This window comes from Hemicordylus capensis, chromosome 10 (assembly GCF_027244095.1).
Source record: "Hemicordylus capensis ecotype Gifberg chromosome 10, rHemCap1.1.pri, whole genome shotgun sequence".
NCBI lineage: Eukaryota > Metazoa > Chordata > Lepidosauria > Squamata > Cordylidae > Hemicordylus > Hemicordylus capensis.
Window position 1 is genome coordinate 3,326,112 of NC_069666.1, and position 23,746 is coordinate 3,349,857.

The 23,746-nt window shown below is 51.0% G+C and overlaps 1 protein-coding gene across 1 annotated transcript; it reads left to right on the forward strand.

Annotated features, from left to right (window-relative positions):
• The first annotated feature begins 2,464 nt into the window (after positions 1 to 2,464).
• ST8SIA2 (ST8 alpha-N-acetyl-neuraminide alpha-2,8-sialyltransferase 2) lies at positions 2,465 to 23,483 on the forward strand. Its single transcript, XM_053271653.1, has 6 exons — positions 2,465 to 2,827; positions 9,783 to 9,845; positions 11,829 to 11,957; positions 14,241 to 14,498; positions 18,182 to 18,475; positions 22,128 to 23,483. The coding sequence occupies exons 1-6, from the start codon at positions 2,727 to 2,729 to the stop codon at positions 22,411 to 22,413; spliced, it is 1,131 nt and encodes a 376-aa protein (XP_053127628.1). The 5' UTR covers positions 2,465 to 2,726; the 3' UTR covers positions 22,414 to 23,483.
• Positions 23,484 to 23,746: the final 263 nt, after the last annotated feature.

Sequence of the window (23,746 nt, forward strand, 5' to 3'; positions counted from 1 at the left end):
TCCAGCCGCAGGCCTCTAGCATAAATTAGGCCAGCTCCAGCCTCAAAGGCAGGATGCCTCTGAGTACCAGTTGCAGGGGAGTCACAGCAGGAGAGAGGGCCTGCCTCTTTCAACTCCTGCCTGTAGGCTTCCAACCGCATCTGGTGGGCAGCAGCAATATAGGAAGGTGCTGGAGGCAGATGCTCACTTCATTGACATCGGCAAAAGGCATCATCTCATACTGTGCAGGAGGAAGGCAATGGTAAACCACTCCTGTATTCTACCAAGAAAACCACATGGCTCTGTGGTCACCAGGAGTCAACGCCAATTCAACGGCACAAGCTTTCCTTTAATGTTGGTCCAGTGACTTTGCACCTCAAGGCTCAGTCAAAAGCACAGCAGTGAATTATGGCTCACAACAAATGGTGAAAGAAAACCAGGATTTATGGACACACATCGGAGAAAGCCTGCTGGATCAGACATAGGGACACAGGAAGCTGCCATATACTGAGTCAGACCCTTGGTCTATCTAGCTCAGTATTGTCTACACAGACTGGCAGCAGCTTCTCTAAGGCTGCAGGCAGGAGTCTCTCTCAACCCTATCTTGGAGATGCTGCCAGGGAAGGAACTTGGAACCTGCAGATGCTCTTCCCAGAGCAGCCCCATCCGCTGAGGGGAATATCTTGCTGTGCTCACACTTCTAGTCTCCCATTCATAAGCAACCAGGGCAGACCCTCCTTAGCTAAGGGGACAAGTCATGCTTGCTCCCACCAGACCAGCTCTCCTCTGCACTCTCCTCCAAGACCAAGATAGGTCCATCAACCCCAGTATCCAGTTTCCACTGCGCCTCCAGGAAGCCCACGAGCATGGCATGAATGGTTGCAAGAGCCTGTCCCATTGTGTGTCCTCAGCCTCTGCTACTCAGATATAATTACCTTGTGCATGGAGGTTCTATTTCCTTCCCTGGAAAGGGGCTAAGCTCAGTGGCAGAGTGTCTGCTCTGTGTGCAGAAGGTCCCAGGTTCAGTCCCTGACACCTCCAGGTAGGGCTGGGAGAGACTCCTGCCCGAAATCTTGGAGAGCTGCTACCAGTCCGTGTAGACAATGTTGAGCTAGATGGACCAACAGTCTGACTCTGACTTGGTAGGAGGCCGCTTCCTGGGTTCCTATGACACACACAGCCCTGCTGGGACTCTTATGATTCCATAGGTAGCGAGGGGACTTGTTAGGAAGGTGGACAGAGAAGGGGAAAGGTGAGAGCTTGTGCGGCTTGAGGACTGCTAGACGAGGAAGCCCCCAGACTTCGAATCTCACCTCTGCCACAGACTCCTTAGGCAGCCACGGGCAAGTCACCCTCACAACATCTCATCTGCAAAATATTGGGCTATCAATAATTTCTCTCTCTTGCAGGGCAGCTGGTATTATATCCCTTTCCCTGCTGCCCCTTTAATTATTTCAGGATTTTTTTGCTGCTGTTGTAGAAGAAATTCTAGAACTTGGGAACAGCAGAGAGAGAAAGAGGGATGGAGAGAGAAGGAGGGAGATGCATGCCTCTCTGAGTGCTTTTTATTTGTAGGGAAGTTGGATGTAAACCACAGATAAATACATAGATACATTATTTATTATTTATTTATTTATTCAATCTCTATAGCACCCTTCCAGAAAAGGCTTAGGGTGGTTTACACAGAGAAATAACAAACAAATAAGATGGCTCCCTGTCCCCAAAGGGCTCACAATCTAAAAAGAAACACAAGACAGCCCCCCAGCAACAGCCACTGGAGGGGTGCTGTGCCGGGGATGGATAGGGCCAGTTGCTCTCCCCCTGCTCAATAAAGAGAATCACCACTTTTAAAAGGTGCCCTCTGCTGAGATAGATACCAGCCACAGTCACTGGAGGTCCTGTGCTGGGGAGGGGGGGATGAGGCTAATAGTCCTTAATGACTATTAACAGTTAATCATCATCTTCATCATTATCATTAATAGCAGTGTGAATCATTCTATGTATTCATCCGATTACTGATTATATTATTGAAAAGAAAGACTATTGATTGATTGGATCCGTTTGAGTTATTTATTTATTTAAAAGCGATCTCTACCGCCCCAGACTAGACTATCTAGAGGACAAATGTCCCCCCCAAGGGCGGCGGATTCCTGCCCAACTCTGGGGCGGCAGCAGCAGGCGGGCTGCGGGTTGAGTCCAGAGAGAGAAACTTTGAGCTGGCGGCAGCTGCGAAGGGAGGGCTGGAGAGGGAGGAGAGAGAGGGAGGGAGGGAGGGAGGAGGGGGGGCAGCATCCCTATTTCTCCCCCTCCCTCCCTCTCTCGCCTCTCAGTGACAGGAAGCCACGGAGAGGAGGGGAGCCTGTCCTGTGTCCGAGGGTGGGGTTGTCCCTCGGCAAAGGGGGGGCTTGGCCGGGGGTGGGGGGGGGGTGCGCGGCAGCCGCAGCAGCCGGCACAGCAAGCGGCCGGGACCCCGTAGCTTAGGGAGCCGCGGTGCGTGAGTGGGGAGGGGAGGGGAGGGGTCCCCCTCTTTGCTTCCCTCCCCCCCCCGCAGGTCCCCAAACTCCCCCGGAGCGCGGCACCCTTTCTTCCCCGGGCCAGGCAGGCGTGGGAAGCGGGGAGGAGGCTGCAGGCAGGCAGCCCTGCCTCCCTCCACCCCCCCGTCCTCCTCCTCCCCCCCCCCCGCCGCGGGCTCCTCCTGCCGCCGCTGCCGCCCGGGCCCGGGGTCCCTCCGCCCCGGCAGCAGCACCATGCCGCCGCTGCCCTGTCGGAGCTGGACGCTGGCGCTGCTGACCCTGCTCGTGGGCATCCTCATCTTCGCCGACATCTCGGAGATCCAGCTGGAGATCGGGTGAGACGCGGGGCGGGCCAGGGGGCGTGGGGGGCAGCTGGGGGCACAAGCTGGTGGCGGGCTGGAAGGTAGGGGCGCTCTGACGGGGAGGGGGGGAAAGAGTCCTTGGAGTCTTGGGGGGCGGCGGCTCCTGATTTGGGGGGCACGCGGGGGTTGCAAGTTGGGGGGGGCTTCCCAAGAATGGGTGGGGAGGACCCCGAGCCGGGGTGCAAGGAGTGAATGGCGGAAAGAAGGGGGGGGACCCAAGGGGCTGGGGGCAGGCTGATCAAGGGGGCAGGCTGAGCTCCTTGCCTAGTTTCTTCTTGGAGAGGGGCTGAGGGGGCAGTACAGAAGATGCTGTGGGGGGAGTGAAGAAGCGGAGAGGGGGTGGGGAAGGGGGGAGCTGGGGGCGGGCGGGGTGGGAGGGGACCCGGAGTTTCTTTGTCTCCGGCGCAGCCGGCTCGCCCGCCTCGGCTGCTGCTGGAGGGGCGGCGGGTGGGGGGAGCCCGCGGAGGGGGGGGGCTGCTCTCTAGCCTCCCCTCCCCCGCCCTGCGAGGTGGGGGGAGGATCGGGGTGGGGGTGTCAGGACCTCAGTGGATGGTCTGGAGCTCAGGGGTGGGGGCGGGGGAGTCAGGAAGGGGGCGTGGAGCTACCCGGGGTTGGGGGGGGGCGGGCGGAGAGGTGAGCACTTTCCCAGAAGCTCTGCAGGTAGATATGGGGGCGGCGGGAGGGGGGGTCGTGGGGGTCACGCTAGAAGTCCCGAGCGCCCAGCGCACCGCTGGAAGAACGGGGGGGGCGGGGACACTGGGAAGGGGGCACGATCCACCGGCACTGAGCACCCCAGGACTCCGCTCAGTTGCCGTCCTTTGTTTTGGAAAAGAGGAAGTTTTTAGGCAACCCCGGCATCAGCCCCCCCCTTTCCTACCCCCCACCCCCTCCTGCAAGATGCCTCAAGATCATCAAGACTGGCTGAGATTTGAGCTCAGCCAAAGCTCAGCCTTGGGCTTTGTTTTCAGGGCTGCAGAAGAAGCAGGGATGATGAGGGTGCTCCTGAGCAAGCGCAGAGGGCCTTCCCTTCCCTGCCGCTTGAGAGCTAAGAAGGGGCTGCCGGGTGTGGCTTCCACTTCCAGTCCACAGACCCAGCTCATGTTTTCTGGGTGCAGTTTGGAACCCCCCCCCCAAAAAAAAAAATCTGGGGAGGATTCCCGTCCACAGCAGCCTCCCAACCAAGTCCCTGGTGTGGCGCTGGGGGGCGGAACCGAAGTCAGGGCAGCAGCCGTGGGCCACGCAGAGACGCAGAAGCGGCCCTCGCTGTTGGGGTGCCTGAGGCAAGGGATGGTGCCATCCCCCCATGCCTCTGGGGCTGGGGGGAAGCCCCCCTCCAGAACCGTCCTTTGCAAGCTTCGGAAGTTGCATGGAAGGCGGGGAGACTGCCCCCAGTAGCATCCTCCTCCTCCTCCTTCCTCGTGCCTCTTGTGAGCTTTTGCAAGCTGCGCGAGGAAAGGCATTCCTTGTGGAGCGCGGGGGGGGGGGTCCAGTTGGTCCCGAAGAGCAGCTCTGGTGGCAGTAGCCGGGGGAAGCATCTTGCCACCCTGCTGGCGCCCCAGTCGTATGCCGCCCGAGGCCACTGCCTCCCCTGCCTCCTGGAAGGGCCACCCCTGCAGACTTGCAGATGTGCAGAGCAGGTGCCGGCCCGCTGGTAAAGTCAGCAGGAAGTCCAAACCGGGCATAGAAACAGAGCCAGCTATTGGAAGCCGAGTCTGGAGGAGCGAATGGGCGACAACAGGCATGCTCGTCTGTGCAGCCAAAAACCGGGAAGACAACATTATTGTGAAAGACGCTCCTTGCTGTGGTGTCTGTCTGCTTCCTTCTTGCAATATATGAAGAAGCTGTTTCATGCTGAGTCTGACCTTTGGCCCACCCATCCAGTATTGCAAGCTCTGACTGGCAGCAGCTCTGCAGGATCTCAGGCAGGACGAGACCTTTCCTGTCCCCTGCTCCTGGATCCTTTCACCTGAAGATGCCAAGAATTGAGCCCAGGACCTTTTGCTTGCTAAGCAGTGCACAGCCATTCTCCCTCTTACATGCTTTAAAACTGGGGTGGAGATTTAGGAACCTCAATATACTGAGTCAGACCATTGGTCTCTCTAGTTCAGTATTGTCTACCCAGACTGGCAGTGGCTTTTCCAAGGTTGCAGGCCGGAATCTCTCTCAGCCCTATCTGGAAATGCTGCCAGGGAGGGAACCTGAAATCTCCAGCATGCAAGCAGATGCTCTAGGGAATGAACTAAAATGAATGACAGGATTGCCCGCTGAAAAGTTCCTTCCAAAGGGCCATGGAATGCATTGCATGTTCAAATGGCCAGTGGGCATTTGGAAATCCCATGCATTCCTATGGCCCTTTGGAACACAGGAAGCTGCCTTCTACTGAGTCAGACCCTTGGTCCATCCAGCTCAGCATTGTCTGCACAGACTGGCAGCGGCTTCTCCAAGGTTGCAAGCAGGACTCTCTCTCTCTCGCTCTCTCTCTGCCCTATCTTGGAGATGTTAGGGAGGGAACTTGGAATCTTCTCCCTACACGCAACAACATCTAGGGACCAGTGTTGTCCCGCCCCCCATCTGGGAATGGGTTTTGTTCTGGGCGGCAGTATCAAGGCAGTGTGTGTGCACCATGAGCATTCAGAGTGGGGCCTTCCTGATTCAACCTGAGCGGGATCTAAAATGAACTGAGCGGACATCTGAAAACTTGTGTGCATGCCTTGGAGGGAACACTCTTGGAGACCCACCCAAGCTTGAGATGTTCTGTCTTCGGCCCTCTAGGGAGAAACAAGCTCTCACCTTCCTTTCCCATCCAGACTTCCTCATTTTCCCCTCCAAGGGAAAGCACTGCGTGGCTCGCCTCTGGCTCTTTCTCACTCCAGTGGGTGCTTAGGAACGCTGCCCAGCTGAAGGCTGGCACACAGCTGGCCATGCTGTCCCTCCCCTTTAAAACGAATCCATCATCTCCCTCCCTCTATTATCACATGCTACAAAATGAGTTATGATGTGCAGTGGCAGAGGTTATCGCCGGGATAATAACCTTCCTGTGAATTAACCAGAACGAAGCATCGCAGGGATGCGATGCAGAAAGGGCTGTCGCTCGGCTCTGGTCTGGCAGCTCCAGCATGACAGCCTCTCTTTATTTCTAGGACTTGTTTCTCTCCCTGCCTCTTTCCCAGCAGGGGGACGGGGTCTTTCTGACCCCAAACACTTTTCATGTTTCCCTCCTCACGTTTTCTTCCTCTCCCTGCTTCTCCTGTATTTCTCTTTCCTGATTAAGTGGACTGCAGTCTGCAAAAAGCACACACCAGGAACGGCCAATCGGAGGCTCTCCAGGCGTTGCTGGACTACAACTCCCATCATCCCCGGCTGCAGTGTATGATGGGAGTTGTAGTCCAGCAAACGCTGGAGCCTGGAGACCTCAGGTTGGCTACTCCCGGCATAAGCAATCAGAAGTGTGCTAATATTTAAGGTGCTACAAGGCTCTTAGCAGGTCTTCCAACCCACAGGTTTTTTTTACTGCCGCTGTCTGAGCCATGAGGCAGGGGAGCAGGGCAACAAGGGAGTGTTTTCCGCCACCCCGCAAAACTTCCCCAAAGCTGCTCCTGAGATGAATGTCTCAGTTTGCCTTGTGTGTGGGGCGGGGGGGGGATGCCCTTGTTTGTGGGAAATATTTTAAACTTACAATGTTACTTGCTGCTGTTAAAGTTACTGATCTCCTGCAACTCTTCCCGAGATCTCCCAGTAAACCCTGATCTACCTTCTATCTTTGCCACTTAATGGCACAGCAGGGAAATGACTTGACTAGCAAGCCGGAGGTTGCTGGTTCGAATCCTGGCTGGTAAGATGCTGAAAAGCACCATCTCATACTGCATGGGAGGAGGCAATGGTCAACCCTTCCTGTATTCTTCCAAGGACAACCACAGGGCTCTGTGGGCACCAGGAGTTGGAATCGAATTGACGGCACACTTTACTTTCTACTTAGCCTTGATCTAGGACACTGGAAACTCTTGTTTGGGTTAGCTGCCCCTTCCGCATAAAGATCAGCGAGTGGGGGAAAGAATCTTATTTATTGATTTACTTTCCTGCTAGCATTTCAGCCAAAGCGCCCAAGGCATTTAACAATTAAGCCATAATGGTTTAAATTGTTTACAGCATACTATTATTTACATTTTGCTTTGCGTGCTCAGTGTGTGAGGCATGGGGAGAGAAACAGCAAACAGGGTATAAGCACACAATATGTGCCATCATAAAGCAGTAACCTGAGCTTGCTGAGTGGATGGCTAAGCGAACAGAGCAGAACTGGACACGTTTTGAAAAACAGTGAAAATAGGGAGGCGGCAGGTATCTTGATTTATCGCTGAGAACCTTTGGAGGAAATTCCACGTTAGGGATTGAATAATACGTCAATGGACCCAACGGCAGAGAAGCAGATCTTGAGATTTGGGAGATCTGAAGAAGCAGATCTTAAGATTCAGGGGACAGGGGAGGCTGCTTGCAATCTTATCTTACAGTAATTAGTCTGAATTTTAGGTGCATTTGGGGGCAGGTTTAGAAATGAAATGAGATCTTAACAACCAAGTCAAGTGAAGCTATTTTTATAATTTGAGGGAATCTGCAAAACAATCTGAGGTAGCTCATGAGAAGCAGACTGGTTTAGAGGAGAGCTGGTTGCAAATATGACTTGTCCCCTTAGCTAAGCAGGGTCTGCCCTGGTTTGCATTTGAATGGGAGACTACATGTGTCAGCACGGTAAGATATTCCCCTCAGGGGATGGAGCCACTCTGGGAAGAGCATCTCAGTTCCAAGTTCCCTCCCTGGCAGCAGCATCTCCAAGACAGGGCTGGGAGAGACTCCTGCCTGCAACCTTGGAGAAGCCGCTGCCAGTCTGTGAAGACAATACTGATGCTGTACACACGTACAGGAATGCCCTGTCTGGACACGTTCAGAAGCTCTGTGCCCTTGCTGTCCACGGTAGACAAATGCTGTACTTGTGGACAGGTTCTTCCTAGACCTGCACAGCAGCAGGACTAGACGTTTTAGATGTGGCCGCTCGGAGTCTCGACAGCTGTTACTGGACTACAACTCCCATCATCCCCAGCTGCAGTACATTGCAGCTGGGGTTGATGGGAGTTGTAGGCCAGCAACAGCTGGTGGGCCTCCGATTCGGACACCCCTGATCTGCTGAGTTTCAAACTCAAGTTCTTTGCTCAGACTTGGGCAGACCTGAGCATGTTTTTCAGTCCATGCGGTGTGAGCAAAAAAGCATCCCCCTTCGCACGGGTGGGAGGGTAGAATGGAGACGCATGCCTCCTCATGCTCGGCGGTGGGGCTTAATAAATTAGTATCTGAAAATCCTTGAGCTGCAGAGCGAAAGACCGTTCAGTGAGTCACTTCAGCAGTGAGTAAATCTCAGCAAAATCACGGCCTGCTCATGGACCATTTGTGAATGGCATATCTTCTCCACATAAATGGATCGGCTTGCATATTCACCTCGCTCTGCACATTCGCTGCTGTGGAGCAGGAATCCCCCCCCCCCCCCGCCCCCGTGCTTGGAGCTGGACGTCAGCTGGGCTCCCAACCTGTAAATGGAGTCGCTTGACCTTTCCTTTCAATGCAAACACCCGAGAGCTCCAGCGAGATTGTTTCCCCTCACAGAACGGTGTTCTGGACGCCCATGTTCACAGGGAAAGAGCTGCAGAGCAAGAAGCCCGAGATTAATCGGGGAATTTGGCTCCACCAGGAGCTCTGTGCAGCTCCGCTCAGAACTGCGTCTGGGACATGAGCTGTCCTGCTCTGGGACCAGGCTGGCGAGGGCTGAGTCCTCCCGTGACTCCATTCAGTGTACACTTGAAAGGTGACGTGTTAATGCGACAAATACTTCGTAGAGGCAGAAGTCTTTGTGTCGCACAGATCCTCTTGTGACACAGAACATAAGAATTCTGGATCAGGCCTAAGGGAGGAGGGCTGGTCTTGTGGTCGCCAGCATGAATGGTCTCCTTTGCTAAGCAGGGTCCACCCTGGTTTGCATCGGAATGGGAGTCTCCAAGTGTGAGCACTGGAAGATATTCCCCTTAGGGGATGGGGCCACTCTTGGAAGAGCATCTGAAGCTTCCAAGTTCCCTCCCTGGCAGCATCTCCAAATAGGGCCAAGAGAGACTCCTGCCTGCAATCTTGGAGAAGCCGCTGCCAGTCAGTGTAGACAATACTGAGCTAGCTGGACCAAGGGTCTGACTTGGTAGAAGGCAGCTTCCTATGTTCCGTAACTAGTCCCTGCAAATAGAAATCCAGCACAGCAAGAAAAAAGATAGGAAGTCATTCTTCTCCCAATGTCATTTTCTAGTTGCATGGAGCTTTTTTCTGTGGGGGAGTGCCTTCGGCCCTTGTGAGTGGGGATGATGGGAGTTGTAGTCCAGTGACATCTGAGCACCCAAGTCTGAGAACCCAACTGGTGTGGGTGTACTCAAGAAGAGTTAGATAGACTCCATCTGCATCCACTTTGCATTGATCCCAGCGAAATGTTAATCATCAATAATAAAATCATCATCATAATCATAATTATCATCATCATCATTTATTAGTCGCCCCATAATAAATTGTTCTCTGCGCGGCTCACAACACAACATCCATTTAAAACACATAACACAAAACAAACGAATTACAACAGAAACTAGTACAAAATACCATACAAAACATTTTAAAACTTTTTTTAAAAAAAAATCCATTTTAAATATTGCAATGTGGAGAAGCCTGTAGGAGAAGAGGTTTGATGAAGGCTTGGGAGGGGTTTGCCTCTCAGCGCACAACACCCCCTCTCTCCCGTGCCGTAGAAGCTCCTCTCCGGTCCGCGGCTACAAGAAGACTGCATCGACTGTCGAGCGAACGCTGTGCAGAGAGGCGCCCAGTTTATAAATAATGCATTTCCTTTGTCTTGTAGGAATTCTGGAGGCAGAGACGCGATCAGATCAGCGGTGAACAGCTTACATAGCAAATCTAATAGGTTCGTAAATTAGATTTGGTGTTCATTTGCTGTTTGGCTTTAAGGTGGCTGTTAATCTGCTTCAGTCTCTCTTTTCCTCGTCCTCTCTGCGGGATGGTGCTCGTCCCACTCAGCCCATAGATCTGTTTCTCTCCACTTCTGCCTGGGATTGTCTTAATCCTCCTGCTCTCCTGCCCATCTCGGCGGTGATAATTTTTTGCCAGACAAGTCCCAAGAGAGCTACAGGGCAAAGGCTTCGGGCTTGGCTTGTAGGGTGAGATGGCATACCTGCAAGAAATAAAGAAAGAGGAGGGTCTTTAGGAGCACAAAGTACCCATTTGCAAAGGGAGCTGCCTGTTGCAACTCTGTGTGGTTTGCTGGGTCCGTGCCTCAGTCCAATCAGCCTCAGCTGAGGATAAGTCAGTTTGCTGCATCTCTGCAGTGGGTATGATTCAGTTACCGTCAGTGGCTTCTGATGGAGAGATGCAGAAGTGTCAGCTGCCGAGAGCTGCAGTTCCCCATCTCTTAAACATAAGAAGCTGCCATATACTGAGTCAGACCCTTGGTCCGTCTAGCTCAGCAATGTCTACACTGACTGGCAGCGGCTCTCCAGGGTTTCAGGCTGGAGTGTTCTCGGACAGCAGGTTTTACTGCAGGGTTTCTGCAAGGCTTTACTGCAAGTTCAAAGTTGCTCAAAAAAACCCAAATGCAAAAAGTCAATTTTTTAAAATTCCGGATATAAAGTGGGCTGCACTCTTAACGTGCAATGAAAAACCTGAATCGTGTGTGAAGTGCTCCCTAATAGCTTGCAGGGACTTTGGGGTAAATCTGGCTGATTTGTGAATGCACGCCTCCATTCCAGAGGAGACGCAAATTAAAACCTGGGTGCTAAAAACTTCCAAGAGTCTTTCCCAGCCCTACCTGAAGATGCCTCCAGGGACTGAAGCTGGGACATTCTGCGTGCAAAGCAGATGCCCTCTGCCACTGAGCGATGGCCATTTCTACTACTATCGTTTTGCTTCTGTCTAATCTAGAGACACTCCTAGAACCAGAACTCCTGCAAAAATAAGGGGCAGTGTTTGCAGAAGGGGCATAAGATCATAAGAAGAGTCCTGTTGGATCAGGCCCCAGGTCTCTCTAGCCCAGCACCCTGTTTCCCACTGTGGCCCACCAGATGCCCCTGGGAAGCCCACAAGCAAGAGAGGGCATGCTCTGTCCTCTCTCCTGCTGTTGCTCTCACAGTTTCTAGGGCATGTGTGGTCAGCACCCACATATCCTGCAAATACAAATTGTGCATGGGCCTGTCTGTGTTTCTACAGTACAACTCAAGCGGCCAATCCACATATACATAGTGCATCACTTGAACACAGGAAGCTGCCTTCTACTGAGTCAGACCCTTGGTCCGTCTAGCTCAGCATTGTCTACCCTGACTGGCAGCGGCTCTCTAGATTTTTCAGGCAAGGATCTCTCCCAGCCCTACCTGGAGATTCCAGAGATCGAACCTGGGACTTTCGGCATCCAAAGCAGAGGCTCTACCTCTGAGCTAGGGATGATGCTGACGAAGCTGCCTTCTGCTGAGTGGTCTACTCTGACTGGCAGCAGCGGTTCTCCAAGGTTTCAGGCAAAGGTTCCAGGGTGGGCCTAAATCTGGGACCTTCTGCATGAAAAACAGGTGACAGCTGTCTCTGTCTCTCCTCCTTGATTGGCTCAACACTCAATGAAATGGAGCCCAGCGTGAACAAACTCTATTGAAAACCATGGTGTGCGCGAGGCCATTGCTCTGTCTGTGGTGTTGAGTCTCTGGCGGGTCCGTTCACACATGCCAGTGATGTTGCAGATCAAGCCACGAACATGCATGTGTGAACGTTTCGGTTCGTTCCGGGATAAGAGTTGCCTTTCTTTTCTATAGAATGCCGGCCGGCAAGGCAGAGCAACTGAGCTGCCATCCAGAACAATGCTAACAAAGCTTGCATTCTCTCTCTCTCTCTCTCTGTGCGGCTCCAGAGCTGAAGTGGCAGTAAACGTCTCCTCGGCTCCAGCTGTTGCCGACAGAAATAATGAGAGCATGAAGCACCGCGATCGGCTGGCCCCGTCCAAATGGAGGCACAATGAGACACTCTCTTTGAAGATCAGGTAATTACCCGTCGAGGACACGCATCTGCATCCCCCTGGCAGGTGCTGGCAAACGGGGACCCAGATTTTCCTGGAGGAGTCCAGAAAGTGGTACAGGCCTGGCCCCCTGCGGAGCTCGGCTTCCGAACCCTAAAAGATTGCTCAGAAATGAATTCAGAGGTACAGAGGAACAGAGGAAGCTGCCGGAGCCGGAATCAGAGTGAACAAACAGGGCGAGCACGTAAGGAATGGGATGCAGACACACTAAGTGCTGTACCCCGGCTAACTGGGCAAAGAGGCCCCCTTTTCAAGTGGCGATTCTCTTATATTTAGCAGGGGGAGAGCACCTGGCCCTCTCCACCCCCAGCACAGCACCCCTCCAGTGGCTGTTGCTGGTGTCTGCCTTATGTTTCTTTTTAGATTGTGAACCCTTTGGGGACAGGGAGCCATCTCATTTATTTATATCCATGTAAACTTTGTTTATATTTATTTATATCCATGGGAACTTTGAAGAGCGGTTTATAAATATTCGTAGTAGTCATAGAATAGGAAACAAAACACTTAGCAATACAATACAATACAATACAATACAATACAATACAATACAATACAATACAATAATTCAATACAAAATGTCAAAAGTCGTGTAAAGGTAACCTTTTTCGTGACGAATGGGGACCATCAAATGCTTCTTAAGTATGTCTACACCAGTCTGGGCTTCAGTGAAACGTGGAATAATCTATAGCACTACGCGTGATTCTCCATGTTAACATTCTTGTATTGTCCCTATCACACATTTTATGTATTTACAGTTGTTACCTTTGCATGTTTGCATTACTTTTTACACCTTGTATTAAATATTTCCCAAGTGTTTATAGCACTTGCTGCATTTGAATTTTATATGGAGTCAGACCCTTGGTCCATCTAGCTTGCTATTGTCTACACTGACTGGCAGCAGTTTCTCCAAGCTTTCAGGCAGGAGAGTCTCTCCCAGCCCTACCTGGAGATGCTGCCAAGGAATGAATCTGGGAGCTCCTGCATGCAAAGCTAATGCTCTCCCACTGAGTTACGGCCCCATCCTCTTAGGGGAAGATCTTCCATCCTCACATGGTGTTCACCCCATCCAGATGCAAACCCAGGTGGGCTCTACTTAGCAAAACAAAAACAATCCATGCTAGCAACTGCAAGGTCTTAGGGTGCAGCCTGCCCCCTACAGGCTTTAAAGGAAGTGGGGGCAAGGAGGGGAGGCAGCCACTCTTCAAAGCCTGGAAGGATCAGGCCCAATCCCTGCAGGCTTTGAGAGAGGTGCAAGGGGAGAAGAAAGGGATGCCGACATCCTCCCCTTCGCCACCATGGCTGTAGCAGCCAGCTCCACTCTTCTCTTTTGTCTGATAAAAGGGTGCTTATATGGGAAAGGGCTGCAGACAAATCAACGGATAATTAGAAGTGCCTCTGCTAGTAGCTTCAGCGACTCCTGCTGGCCAGGAGAAGAATCACAGTTGCCAGTTGGCTGGCAGGCTTTTCCATACTTCCTGCTACGTAAAGGGTTGCGCCAATTTTTTTGCCCCCGAAAGAGGCTCCTGCTCTTTTAAATAGTTGCACAGCTGGGAGATGTACCACAGCGACCGCTTTCCTGTTAAGCTTCTTGCTCCTTCTCCTGCGTCACCACGGGGCCACACTCATTGCTAACACCATAGCATAGATCAGGGGCAGGCAACCTTTGCTCTCCAGCTGTTCGCTGAGCTACAACTCCCATCATCCTTGGCCTCATTGTGGGTGGAGATGATGGGAGTTTGTTTGTCTTCTCAAATTTTTAGACTGCCCCAAACTTCCATGTCTGTGCGGTTTACCTCATCATAAAACAAATTAAGACAAAAAAAATAGAAACCTTATAACAATTTAAAACCACAATTGAGTTAAAGTTGTCATCTAAGTGAGAGCTGAGCACTTTCCAGACGACACGTTGTTTGGCAGTAAAATGCTTCCACTTGGCAGGATCGTTTTGACAACGTAAATAGCTTGCGCAACCCTCCTGCAACGGGAAAATACAGCTATTTATCTGCGACGCACGTGCAACGTTGTAAGGCTGAAACGCAAGGATAAAATCTGAAAGAAGGTGTCGGAAATGTAAACAGCACCTTGCTGAGAGCGCAGGGACTGCCATGGCATCTCTGCCTACCCATCATAGATGGTCACCGTAGTTACATCCCCCCAGAGCAATTATCCTTATGTCCGCACCTCTTGACTGCTTTACCGTTTGAACCATGGAGCTACATCACTAGAGCTTTCTCCCCTTTGCCTTAGAAAGCAGATCTTGAAGTTTCTGGATGCTGAGAAGGACATCTCGGTGCTCAAAGGAACCCTCAAGCCCGGCGACATTATCCACTACGTCTTCGACAGAGACAGCACCATGAACGTTTCCCACAACCTCTACGCCCTCTTGCCCAGGACTTCGCCGCTCAAGGGGAAACACTTCCCGACCTGCGCCATCGTAGGTAACTCGGGCATCCTGCTGAACAGCGGCTGCGGAGAAGAGATCGATGCGCACAGCTTTGTGATCAGGTAACGGCTGCCTGCTTTGGTTGCACAACTTGCGTGGAAGTTTTTTCTGTCATTAAAACAATCGCAGCTTTTGCCGATGCCTTTCATGACACCTTTGTTCAATATCATGTTGTATTTAAACAGTTGTCCTGGCTGCTGATGTGTTTCCAGGCAAAATATAAAGTGATGATTATCTCCTTTAAAACCCTGAATGGCTTAAGCACATGTTACCTCAAAAGGTACCTTTTTCTGCCCGATTCCCACTGCACATTAAGATTACCTAGAGAGAGCCGTCTCTGGCTACCACTGGTTCGTCTGGTAGTGCCTGGGGATCAGGCCTTCTCCGAGGCTCGACAGTATTAACCAAAATTAAGATTTTTTTTAAAAAATTACCATATTTATTTTAATTAACAGAAATCCAAGGCTTAACAACATCACTGGCTTTAAGAGAGGCCTTAGTTTTTTAGTTTTAGACTTAGTTTTTTAGTCAGGCCTCCCCAAATTCTTAAACTGTTTAAAACTGCTTTTTATTGTTTTTAGTTTTTGACTGCTGGTTTTAATGTATGGTTATGTTTTTGTTTTATGTATTGTAAGTTGCCCAGAACTAACAAATGAGGTGGTATAAGAACAGAGTATATATATAATATAAATATAATAAATAAATAAATATTTGCTTCTGCAAACTTTGTTTTAAAATGTATACACAGGAAACTGAAAAGCAGAAGCAAAGTCAACTTAACACAGGAGGACCTGTACTATGTTTCCCTACATTTTAATTTTCTGATGGCATTCCCCAGAATTACTTCTCTTTGTGCATTCAGTCATGGAATACTTTGATTCCTGTTATGGTGATATATTGCACTCCTTCAAATCCCAGATGCCTAAATGGATTGATTGATTGATTATGTGCCGTCAAGTCGGTGTCTTAGCAGCCACATAGATAGATTCTCCCCAGCATGATCTGTCTTCAGCTTGGCCTTAAAGGTCTCTCTGTGGCTCATTCATTGCTGTTGTAATCGAGTCCATCCACCTTGCTGCTGGTCATCCTCTTCTCTTTCCTTCCACTTTTCCCAGCTTTATGGACTTCTCAAGGGAGCTGGGTGGTCTTCACATCATGTATCCGAAGTAGGAGAGTTTGAGCCTGGTCATTTGTGCCTCGAGTGGAAATTCTGGATTGATTGCTTCTATGATCCATTGATTGGTTCTATGATTGGTTCTATGATCCATTGGTTTGTTTTCCTGGCTGTCCATGGTATCCTCAAAAGTCTTCTCCAGCACCAAAGTTCAAAAACGTCAATCCTTTTTCTATCTTGCTTCTTCAAAGTCCAGCTTTCACATCCATAGAGTGTTATGGGGAAAACCATTGTCCGAATGTTTCTAATCTTTGTAGGTGTAGACACGTCACGTCCCTAAATTAGGGGTAGGCAACTGAGCCCTAGAGGCTCATCCAGCCCCTACATTGCCCCCAATTTCCAACTGTCTTGTCCCATTCACTAGGAATAATTAGTTAATTAGTGGGAGAAACCTGGGTGCTCCTTCACTTCTCTCAGTGTTTCCATTGTCCGTGCCGCCTAATCACACAGACAACCTGATTGTCACAAGGGTGAAATATTGGAGCTGGATGACCAAGCGCAGAAAGAAAAGGTGTTTGGCGAACGTCCAGAGAGACATTACAGAATTGGCAAAGGGCACTGGAGTTTGGAAGGATGTCCCCAGAAGACCTTGGAGAGAAGCCACTGCTGTTCTCAGTGGAGAACCGCAAAGGAGAAGGAGGCAGACACAGCATCACGTGGAAGCAGGCCTTGCTTAACTCATACTCACACAACAGGGCGCTGAACACCAAGTTCTCAGTCAGGGCCATGGTGCAAATGGAAAGGGTTAGAACGCCACTCCCCAAGTTACAGCAGTTTCATGATGGAACTCCGGATGCCTTTTTCAAAAAGCGTCAGGCTTTTTGAAACTTTTTGAATCAGGCTTTGAAACTTTCGTCGTGGAACGCCAACATGACCTCCAGGGAGGGGAGCTGGTCTTGTGGTAGCTAGCCTGAATGGTTCCCTTTGCTAAGCAGGGTCTTATCTGGTTTGCATTTGAATGGGAGACTACATGTGTGAGTACTAACTGAGCAAAGAGGCTCCCTTTTAAAGTGCTGATTCTCTTTATTGAGCAGGGGGAGAGCAACTGGCCCTCTCCATCCCCAGCACAGCATCCCTCCAGTGGCTGTTGCTGGTGTCGATCTTGTGTTTCTTTTTAGGTTGTGAGCCCTTTGAGGACAGGGAGACATATTTATTTATTTATTTTTATTTCTCTATGTAAACCACTTTGGGAACTTCTGTTAAAAAGTGGTATATAAATATTTGTCGTAGTAGTAGTAGTAGTAGAACATTAGCGTTGAGAAATTTGGTACACCCATTGAAATTAATGGGATAAGTTAATGTTAATGGAACAGGATTCCTCCAGTGGCTGTTGCTGGTGTCTTTCTTATTTATTTATTTTTTTAGATTATGAGCCTTTGGGGGGACAGGGAGACATTTTTTAAAAATTAATTAATTAATTAACTAATTGTTATGTAACTGCTTTGGGAACTTTTGTTGAAAAGCAGTATATAAATATTTATCGTATTCATATTGTCAGGGGTGAAGAAATGTTAGCTCAGTTTATCAGCCAGACAAAATATTTTACTCATCAAGTTATGTTGGTACATTGCTCATCAGGACCTTTTTCACTCGTCAGGCATCATTTTTCACTTGTCACAGGCTAGTAGACTAGTGGATTTCTGCAGCCCTGTGTATTCTTATCATTGTAAGATATTCCCCCAAGGGGATGGAGCCGCTCTGGGAAGAGCATCTAGGTTCCAGGTTCCCTCCCTGGCAGCATCTCCAAGATACGACTGAGAGAGAGACTCCTTCCTGAAATCTTGGTGAAGCCGCTGCCAGTCTGTGCAGACAATACTGAGCTAGACGGACCAATTGTCTGACTCCGCAGAAGGCAGCTTCCTATGCTTCTATGTCCTTCAGCATAAATAATCTTCATATATTCTCTCCTACTGTCATAGTTCCTAAGCAGAAAAGACCCTGTGTGTATCACCCAGGGGACTAAGGGGAGCCATGATAGACCTTTATAAAACCATGCATGGTGTAGAGAGAGTGGAGAGAGAGGTTTTCTTCCCTCTCTCACAACACTAGCGCCAGGGGTCAGCCCATGAAACAGATGGCCAGGGAATTTAGGAATGACAAAAGCAAGAACTTCTTCACACAAATACATCATTAATTGTGAAATTCTCTGCCACAGGATGCGGCGATGGCCACCCGCTTGGGTGGATTTAAAAGGGGCTTGGACAAAAACTCATGGAGAACTGGTCTATCAGTGGCTAGTCATCTGGTGGCTGTAGGCCAGCCTCAGAGGCAAGATGCCTCTAAATACCAGTGGCAGGGGAGCAACAGCAGGAAGGGGAGATGCCTCTATCTCCTGCTCGTGGGCTTCTTAGATGCAGCTGGTGGGCCACCGTGAGAAACAGGATGCTGGGCCAGGTAGGTCTTGGGCCTGATCCAGCAGGGCTCTTCTTATGTTATGTTCTTATGCACTGACCTCTGTGGAAATGACCTCTCCCCTGATCCTTTGAGGTGTCCCTTCCTGAACCTCATTGTTCTCGGTATACTTTCCAAAGGCGTAAGGCTCACAGAGCTACCCGGCGTTTCTCCTTCCAGATGCAATCTCGCCCCCATCCAAGAGTACACCCGGGACGTGGGGACCAAGACAGACCTGGTCACGATGAACCCTTCGGTCATCCAACGCGCCTTCGAGGACCTGGTGAATGACACCTGGCGGGAGAAACTCCTCCAGCGCCTGCACAGCCTCAACGGCAGCATCCTCTGGATCCCGGCATTCATGGCCAAAGGCGGCAAGGAGCGTGTGGAATGGGTCAACAAGCTCATTCTCCAGCATCACATCAACGTCCGCACCGCCTATCCCTCTCTGCGCCTGCTGCACGCCGTCCGAGGGTGAGCGACTCTGTTTCCGTCTGCCATCCGACTCGAAAGCGGCCCAGTTTTCAAATAGGGAATCTTTGGGTTTTCAGATCTGGAAATGTCCGTAGTTTGCCTTTGGGCCAGACTTGGGAGGTGGAGTGCCAGTTTTGTGGCAGTGAACATGAATGGTCCCTTGGCTAAGCAGGGGGTGCTTTAGTTTACATTTGGATGGGTGACTCTTTGGGGAATGCTGCCTGCTGTAAGTTATTCCTCTTAAGGAATAGCTCAGAGGAAGAACATCTGCTTGCTTGCTGAAGGCCCCGGGTTCACCCGGCAGCATCTACAGGTAGGGCTGGGAGAGACTCCTGCTTGCAACCTTGGAGAAGCTGCTGCCAGTCTGTGCAGACAGTAATGAGCTCGATGGACCAAGGGTCTGACTTGCTATATGGCAGCTTCCTATGTTCCACAATAGCACACAAAGCTGACAAAAAGGTGTAAAAACCCAACAAGGTGCAGATGTCAGATTGCCGGCCACAGACATCTCACAGCATCCTCTGCTATCCTAGGAGGTTTTGGGTCTTTTTTTCAATGCTGCTATCAGAAAAAGCAAAAAATACATGCCCGTGTGTTTTGCATCTTGCATTTAATAGTGGGAATCTTCCCTGGGAGAAGAGAAGATATGAGGAGAGCAGCCTTACAATGCATGCAAATTGGAGGGGAAAGAAAGGGGGATTACGCAACCCTTGGTTTCCCACCCACCCACCCACCCCGCAGTTCTAATTAAGTGGCTTTCATCAGTCAAAATGTAATAAGCCTTTTAAATCAGCCACTTCCTAATCCTGTGATTGCAATTGTCACTTTGTGCCAGAAGCCATCAGCTGGATATGCTGCAAGCTGGATTGGTAAGAGAGCCATTTTCTCAATGTGAGTGAGATGGGGGACAAGAGGAATCCGGTTTACTTTTCTGACCCTTCCTGCCATAGTCCCAGCCTGTGCAGGATTATATCTCCAAATCTGCTGCTCAGGAACCTTCTGGAGCCTTGGCTATGCCCAGAGGTCACAGTCCACCTCAGAATAGGGACAGGCCAGGTTTGCCAACTTTTTCTTCTTCTCCCGATCCTGTGCCTTTAAGCTCTACCTCACAGAAAGAAATGCAGCCATTTTGCTGCCGAATTCCGGCAGTGGTGAGAAACACAGGGACTGCACCAGGGGGAAACAAGTTGGCAACACAAGAGATGTCTAATCTGGGGATCAACAAGAAGCCGCTGCAGTTGACAGATCCTCGGCGTATATCGCCCAATAAGCTCTATAGGGCTCGGGGTGAGTGTGCATTTGGCAGGCAACCAGTTCATGTGTCCAAAGGAAGAGAGCAGAGAGCTTATCTCTTCTAGGGCATGTCATGCTGTAATGAACGAGACAGGATGAGTAGGGACTAGGAAGGCCTGTAACAGCTGGTGCCGAACAGAGCTAATTCAATTACAGCTCCATGCCACGGAGAGGCTCAAACTTTCAGCCAAAATGGCCTCAGACTGACCAGCCATATGGCTCTGTGTGTGTGTGTGTCGCTCTTCTCCCACAGGGGGCAAGAAGGATTAAAGCTGGTGGTTCATTGACGATGGAATGCATCTCCTTTGCCACCAAGATGCCATGCCGCCCTCTAGCTCAAGTCAAAGGAGCTTAACAGGGTCCCGGTGAAGGTGCAGGGCTGGGAGAGGCTTCACCTGTTGAACCACAGCTGGCTCCACAGCGGTTGGAAGAAGAGCTTGCCCTGTTAAGCCAACGGTGGCAACTCTACGCCAGACTGAGTGAGAGCAGAATCCAGTTGTAAGGCCCACAGCCCTGGAAATCGGTACCCGTGATCTAGTACCGTACTGGCCCAAATAGAAGGCAACTTCTATTCAAGATGATGACTTACATCATCTTCTATGTAAGATGATGACTTAGAAGATAGAGGCTAAATAGAGGTTATATCTGTATTAATGGGAAACTGGAGACAAGACTGTTGTGGGTTTTAAGCAAAGGGGAGAGGATGCCCCTTTGAGAGCTAAGAGTGAGTGTTCCCCTCCCCTCGCCTTTGCTTTGTTTGCTTTGTTCATGACTGGAGAAGGTCCCGGTCTTGAGCCTGAGGCTGGAGAGACACCCTGCTTCTCAGAGACTGGCGAACAATCTGCTCAACTCTGGAGTGGTCAAGGGAGCAAACAGTGCCCCAGAATCACCTGGTGCCCTAGTCTGCTGCCTAAGTTTCCCTAATGGAAGGGCTGTCCCTGATCAACATGGTTTCAACAAACAATTCTTCTGTCGTTTGAGCTTAAGGGAGCTTCTGCCTGGTCCCTTTATCCCGCAGAGATCTCCAGCAAGCCCTTGGCTTAAGCCCCTGGCTGTGTATTTGCACAAATGCTGCGTTCCCGGGGAGGGAGAGAAAACCTGTGCGAGCAGAAAGGCTCTGCTGACTAGAAGGATGGCATGGCGGCCCGGTGGCTCTTAGCGCTTTTCTGACTGGCTGCTTCTACCCAAACTGCACCCTGAATAGCAGCCCTGACGAGTGCCGCCGATTTGGTGGTGGGGAATCATCACAGCCGTACTGGAGGTGGGTTGGCCTCCTAATTAAAACCTGGCGCCTCCCGCAGTCAAGGCACACCATTCATGGGGCTTCCCACGTGCCCTAGACGCAGCCTCGTTGGGGCCGGGAACATTAATTCGTTTTTGTTCCGGTCCCCAGCTGTTTTGCCAAGCAGGAGAACGCCACGCTCAGCCGCAAGACGGACATTGTCAGAGTTGACCCAAGCGTGGAGAAAGAGAGATGGTGCTTTGTTCCTCAGGCAGGGGCCCGGCTGAGACGTTTCCTCCTCCCTGTGTGGCTGCGGCACACAATTGGATTGTGATGCCCTCCAACCTCCCTTTCCCCTCCTCCCTGTCGGGCATTGTAAGGAAGTGTGGGTCAAGCTGTGGGGCAAGCTGACCGGCTGCCATGGAAATGACTTCTTGGCTGTCTGCCTGTAGGAGGAGAGCTGGTCTTCTGGTAGCAAACATGGCTTCTCCCCCTTGCTAAGCAAGGCCTGCCTTCATTTGCATTTGGATGGGAGATTGCGTGTGGACGCTGTAAGATATTCCCCTCAGGGGATGGGGCCATGGCTCAGTGGAAGAGCATTTAAAAAAAAATATTATTCACATTTTATTTAGCATGTTTTTATGCTGCCCCATATCGAAATCTCTGGGCAGTTTGCAGAAGGTCCCAGGTTCACTCTCTGGCAGCAGCTCCAAGTAGGGCGGGGAGCAGCTACTGTCTTGGAGAGCCGCTGCCAGTCAGTGTAGGCAATAATGAACTAGATGGATCAAGGGTCTGACTCGGTAGAAGGCTGCCTCCTACGCAATCCCAGACAGATGCTATGAAGGAAAATAGTCCTCTTCTGCTGTTGCCCTCAGCAACTGGTATTCAGCAGTAGACTGCCTTGGAACATGGAGGCTCCGGCCAGCTATCATGGCTCACTGCTGTCAACAGACCTCTTTTCTAGGATGTTCTCTAAGCCCTGAGGACACTGCTGCTTCCGTGCCCCATAGTAGACCCCGCACCCTCAGCCGCCTGAAGCAACTGCTTCACCTTGCCTCATGGAAGGTCACCTTTGCAGGGCAATGAACTCCAGCCCTCCTCTGATGAGTTCTCGTATTATTTTCTCTCCCCTTCCAGGTATTGGCTGACTAACAAAGTGTACATCAAGCGCCCCACCACCGGCCTCCTCATGTACACCTTGGCGACTCGGTTCTGCAACAGGATTTATCTCTACGGCTTCTGGCCGTTCCCGCGGGACCAAGACCAGAACCTCGTCAAGTACCACTACTACGACAGCCTGAAGTACGGCTACACCTCGCAAGCCAGCCCCCACACCATGCCCTTGGAGTTCAAAGCTCTGAAGACCCTGCACCAACAGGGGGCCTTGAAACTCACGGTGGGAGGGTGTGACGGCGCCACGTAGGCCGGGCTTCTGGAGGGGCTCGCTTTTCGAGAGGCTACGGCCACGGGAGGACAGGGGAGGGGGAAGCGAGGATGAGCAGTGGCTGGAGAAAGTGGCTTTCTTTGATGGTCCATGCGGGAGGGGAACACACTGCCACGCATCTGTGGTCCCACTGGCGCTCTGTGTTTGCGTGGCGTTGCTGCTGGCGGTGTTGGCGATGGGAAGAGCCCCTGAGAAAGATAATTGGAGGGAGACGCAGCCCAGGACAGGGGCTGGCTGGGTACAGGAGGAAGTTGGCGCTTCAGACAGCTGTCCTCCCTGCCCCAAAGCTTGGAAAGTAGCTGTGGTTTGTATGGGTACCTTAGCGTGATGCGTACGTGTTAGGCCAAGTGTTGTGAGTGGTCTAGAATTGGTAGATAGGATCCCTTTGGCCAGGAAGCCGGCGCCCCGGCTTATGTTGTGTTCTGGGCTTCGTGGTAACGAGGGGGGCTTAGGGGTGGGGGTGGATTCTCAAGTCTGTCTAAAAAAGAGACGGAGAGGGACAGGGGGTGACGGAAAGCCAGTGCAATGGATTCTCTGGAGGAGTCGGTTCGAGAGATGTTCACTGAATTATGCCTCCGAAGTGGAGCCGAGCGGGCCTCAGCAATGGGGCCCGTTTCTGCTAGGAACCGTTGCTGCTGGTTTCTCCAACGCATCGCATGGGGCAAGCCGGAGATTCAAGACAAGCTAGTCGGGATTTTCGGCTCTTTTTGTGGTAAGAGAAGACGTTGAGGCTCACGAAGCCCATGCGGATAATATGAAAACAAAACCGAACTGGACTTCGGAAGATGCTGTGGTTTCGTTGTTGGTTTCTTCCTTTGTTAAGAAGTGTTTGGGGGGTGGGGACATGCAAGAGAACTGGGCAGTGTAGGATGTGTAGACGCAAAGAGAGTTTCAACGTTTCGAAGATGGGGAGGTTCCCCATTGGGAGCTGGTTCACGGACTCATCAAGTGAACAGATATCAAAGCTAGCCAAATTTCATGAATGGTCCAATTGACTGGTTTCTTGTGGTTTAGCTGCTTTCTTAATAAACCGGTTAGTTTTGAACTCACCAGAGACATCTGTGTCTTCTTTGGACATTGACCCAACAGCTTTTCCTAGACTATACCATCTCAGTGGCGGGCGGGGGGTGGGCGCTCTGCCTGTTTGGATGTTCTCCAACAGAAAACTTCCCTGTACATAGAAAAGTTGCACGTCAGGGAAGCGAGGCCAAACGTTTCCTTCTGATGTGCTAATTTGCTACCTGCATGGAGTCCGTCTCCTGCCCACCAGACATTTTTTCTTATTCAAATATACAATAATGTATCTACAACC